Here is a 5,104-nt window from a genome sequence, read left to right on the forward strand (position 1 = left end):
CGGGCTGGGGATTCGAACCCGCCACCTTAGGTGTATGTGGCTGGTGCCTTAGCTGCTTGAGCCACAGGCACCGAGCCAGAAATTTCTAAAACTATATGTCTTGTTTCCATCCTCTGCTGTATGAGATGTTTCTTCTTTTCCCTTTCTTATCAGTACTGTTAGCAGGAAAGGCCATGTAGCAGGTAACATGGAAATTATGGAAAGACATGATAATTCACGAACTCTATTATAATAATGATGCTTAATCTTTTAATCTCAACTATTTTAGTTGTATGAGATGTGAGGAAATACAAAAATAACCTTTGTTAAATCCATAAACAAGGATTGAACTACAGATGTACGTGATAAATATATGAAACTTCCTCATAAAAACAATGATTTGAGTTATTAAGTATAAAAATGACAATCAGAACTGAAGCCAGGATATACACCTATTAAATTATCAATAAAATGTCACAAAAAATACAAAGGAAAAATCTTGTTTTATTCTACTAATGGTTTATTAAAATGAATATCTGTTAGACATCCCAGCACTAATTTAAAGGGTCAAGAAGTAAAAAATTATTGACCTCAAGCTGCTCAGAGGGTAAGTGTATAAGTAGAAGTGAGTATTCTGAAGAAAAATGGAAGGCATGGCATAAACAACCACCATCCATGTTCTCCTTTAAGCAGTTCAAATACTCAAGTCATGTTAACTTGGTGTAGACTAAAGAGGCTATTTACATAACTTTTAGTGGAAATATTCAGATACTTGAGATGGCATTAAAACCCTAAGAAGGGGCTTTTTGGCCTGTTCAACTCTGCATCTCCACCAAGAATAGGACCTGGCACACTGGATGTATATAAAGCAAACATTTATCTGTTTGGAAAGAAAGTAATGATGCTACAGTTCCAAAACCAAAACACCTCTGAATAGGTTAACTACAACTCAACTCTCAACTCTACCTATACTGAAGACAACAGACGTTTCTACAATATGGAAACAAGAGAGCATGAGATGAAAAGAACTGAAAAAGCTTTCTAGAAAATTCATAACGATCAGACTGACAAAGCACAGCATCTATCTCCAAAATATCTGGAAATGGCCTCGTTACACAATCTCTCGGTAACAAAACATTTCTCATAGAATAGAATTTTTAACTGTAGCTATTTTTGAAGTTATGGCTAAATCCAGCCATTAAGAAATTAAGGAGGCTCAGCGCCTATAGCTCAACCGGCTAAGGCGCCAGCCACGTACACCTAAGGTGGCGGGTTCGAATCCCCAGCCCGGACCCGCCAAAACAATGACGGCTGCAACCAAAAAATAGCCGGGCGTTGTGGCGGGCGCCTGTGGTCCCAGCTACTTGGGAGGCAGAGGCAGGAGACTCGCTTGAGCCCAGGAGTTGGAGGTTGCTGTGAGCTGTGATGCCATGGCACTCTACCCAGGGGGATAGCTTGAGGCTCTATCTCAAAAAAAAAAAAAAGAAAAAAGAAATTAAGGAGGAGTTGTAGTAATCAACCTTATTAACCTTTCTTAACCTAATCAGTTATAGTTTCAGAAAATTGTCTGAAATAGTTCCCATTTGTTGAATGTCTACAAAGTGCCATATCATTACCAGATGTTTTATATGTATCATTTTAATTCTCTGTCCTTCAGAAAAGGACACTATTTCTAATTTTTTTTATTTCTTACCATATGGTTTCTGACATGAAGATTAAAATAGTACACTTTTTGAATGAAAAATTTGAACTAAAAAAATTATAAAACTTTACAATTATTCCACAGATAGAAAAGATTATAAAATATGTAAAACAACCAGCATACTGGACAAGAGAAGCTGCCACTCATTTTCTCTTGCTGGGCTGGTAAAAACTGAATCCCACTTCTTTCCTAACTTAGTACCAGAAGCCCCCAAAGCAAGAAAGCTTAAATAAGTTTTCCCAATTCGATTTTAAAAATTACCTGGACTTTCAGCTTTGCTGCATCCATCTTTTTACGGAATTCTTTCTGTAATTTTACCTTCAAAGCAGCATCCGAAAGATCTTTGTTTTCCAGCTCCTGTAGCTGCTTTTGTGTTTCAGTTAGTTCCACTTTCGCCTGTTCTGCGTCATGCTCTAGTTTTGTTACTTTCAGAGAGTACTGTTTGCTTACAGACTTGGCATCATTACCTTCACCATAATAACAGTAATAACAATTATAAACTATGCAAAAAAGTTAAAACATCAAAAACGTAAACATGTTCTACTCTAACAATCCAGCCCAGTGGTATTATTCTTTAAGTCATAGCATTCATTAAAAATCCAGCCCCCAGTCCTCACCAAGCAAACACAGCTCGCCACCAGGCCTCTTAATGATTAGTTCATTAATGACTAATTCCCATCTTCTGCCACTTAGTCTTCTCAATGGTTCATCTTTTGTGTGTTAGTGTAACATTTCCGAGCCTCTGAATTTGCAGTTGAGCTTTGCTGGCATCAAACTCAGTTAAGAAGAATATATAGAATGACTTTTTGCCCTCTTACTTAGTACGCTTTCGCTTCCTGCTACCCATAATCTGTCTCCTTAAATTCCTTTTTGAAAAATTATTTTGAACATAACAAAATATATAATAAAATCAACCCCCATCCCCCAGACTTGAGTTTTTAAAACTTTGTCATAGCTGCTTCAAATATGCCTTCTTTTGGCTGTATGAGGTGGCTCAGCCCTTTGGGAGGCCCAGGCTAGAGTTCAAGACCAGCCTGGGCAACATAATGAGACTGTGTCTCTAAAAAAAATTTAGCCAGGCATAATGGTGCATGCCTACTAGTTACCCAGGAAGCTAAGATAGGAGGACTGCTTTTTCAGGAGACTGAGGCTGCAGTGAGCTATGATTGTACCAGTGCACTCCAGCCTGGGCAACACAGTAAGACCCAGTCTCCTTTAAAAAAACAAACAAAAAAAGGCTTCTTTTGTTTTACTTTGCTTAAATACTATAAAGCAATCTCAGATATCCTATTATCTCACCTATAGGTACTTCAATAAGCATCTATGTACAACATATGAACATAATCAAAATGTCATTATCACACTTAACAATAATAAAACCCACCAGTCTATATTCAGACTTCCTTAATTGTCTCAAACTGTCTTTTACACTGGTTTATTTTAATCAGAATCTAAACAAAGTCTACAATACATCAGAATGTTTTATCTCTTAAGAATCTTTTCATTTAGAGCTCACCTCTTCCCTTTTTCATTACACTAAACTTGTTAAAAATGAATTTTTTTTGAGACAGAGTTTTGCTTTGTCGCCTTTGGTAAAGTGTCCTGGCGTCATAGCTCACAGCAACCTCAAAATCTTGGGCTCAAGCGATTCTCTTACCTCAGCCTCCCAAGTAGCTGGGACTACAGGCACCTGCCACAAAGCCCAGCTATTTTTTAGAGACTGGGGGGTCTCGCTTCTTGCTTAGGGTAGTCTTGAACCCATAAGCTCAGGCAATCCACCCACCTCAGCCTCCCAAGTGCTTGGATTATAGGCATGAGCCACTGCGCCTAGCCCTAAGATGAATTCTTTTTAAATGCTTTACTTAGAATACTTAATAACACAAAACAGACTATAGATGCTTCTATATATTTTTTGATTCTAAGCCCAGCTACTAACCTGAAAAACTTGGTTTTGATTTGCTCGGAATAGGCAATTGTTCCTAAACTAACAAACTCGTGACAATAGGAAATAGGAGTGTAGAGCTCAGGTGATGAATAATCATTGGGGACCATATATGACACTGTTACATAGTTTATTATATTATTTTTTTTTAATTTTTAGAGACAGAGTCTCAGTTTGTCACCCTTGGTAGAGTACTGTGGTGTCACAGCTCATAGCAACCTCCAACTCCTGGGCTTAGCCAATTCTCTTGCCTCAGCCTTCTGAGTAGCTAGGACTACAGGCATCCACCACAATGCTCAGCTATTTTTTTGTTGCAGTTTGGCATGGGCCGGGTTGGAACCCGCCACCCTCAGCATATGGGGCCAGTGCCCTACTCCCTGAGCCACAGGTGCTGCCCATTTTACGGTATTATTATACAGAAAAGCTTGTAATTTTTCAATAAAAAAGAGTTACTGAAATAAATGACTCTGTGAACTATCTTCTGGCTCTAAAACTCTGATTATTTGACTAATTTTAAAATATACACAACTACTATATTTTAACAAATATTCCTAGATTGCTCATTGATTATTCAACACACTGATAGTTTATGAGCCACTAAAAAAAATACAGTGCCAATTACACCATGATAAAATGCTAAGCTGCCACTGATTGAAAGATGCATCCTGATTACAGAGATAGTAAATGTTTAAAAAATGTGTATTAAGATTTATGAAATAGAACATAGTTGTCATGTTATTACTGTTGGCTGCAGTAGCTACTTTTCAGGAGATGTCTTCAATGAGACAGTTGAAAACAAGCACACATTGACTCTTTTACCAGTCATCATCTCTGAGGATCTTTAGTAAAGTTCCAAACTGCCTCTGGATCATTGTAAGTAAGAAAAGGATGTTCTCTGTCTTAGCTCAGGCATCCTCTATTTTAAAGCAATCAACATAGGCATACTAGCAGGCCATTTAGTAAGATCTATGGTGAGATAACTTCTCTGAAAGAAAATCATTTATTCTAGGGAATAAACATCCCCAACTTACACGTGCAGCACCTTGAAATCTTGGGGATGGAGAAGCCATTTAAACCCCTAGATCAGCTCCTAGATAGTCCTAAGAGAGGTCATCTGGGATTTGATCCTGCCTATGAGGAAGGATCTGCTTATCTGTGATAACTGGAGCTAAGATGATGCATATCACAAACATCCACTAGAAATGAGGAGGGAGCAAGCTGTGGAAAAGCAGCTAAGAAGAGGAGGTTGGGGCTTGGTGCCTGTGGCTCAAGCGGCTAAGGCACCAGCCACATACACCTAAGGTGGCGGGTTCGAATCCCCAGCCTAGGCCCACCAAACAACAATGATGGCTGCAACCAAAAAATGGCCGGGCGTTGTGGCGGGCGCCTGTAGTCCCAGCTACTTGGGAGGCTGAGGCAAGAAAATCACTTAAGCCCAAAAGTTTGAGGTTGCTATGAGCTGTGACAGCACGGCACTCGAA

At 38.9% G+C, this 5,104-nt stretch overlaps 1 protein-coding gene across 1 annotated transcript in view; it reads right to left on the minus strand.

Moving 5' to 3' along the window:
* KIF27 (kinesin family member 27) overlaps positions 1-5,104 on the minus strand; it is a 97,920-nt gene that overhangs the window by 43,619 nt on the left and 49,197 nt on the right. Inside the window, exon 9 of the mRNA XM_023509134.1 lies at positions 1,943-2,148. Coding sequence (XP_023364902.1) covers positions 1,943-2,148 — 206 coding nt within the window. The remainder of the gene's footprint in view (positions 1-1,942; positions 2,149-5,104) is intronic.

The sequence above is a fragment of the Otolemur garnettii genome, unplaced genomic scaffold (genome assembly GCF_000181295.1).
Source record: "Otolemur garnettii isolate 467f Iridium unplaced genomic scaffold, OtoGar3 scaffold00006, whole genome shotgun sequence".
Classification (NCBI taxonomy): domain Eukaryota; kingdom Metazoa; phylum Chordata; class Mammalia; order Primates; family Galagidae; genus Otolemur; species Otolemur garnettii.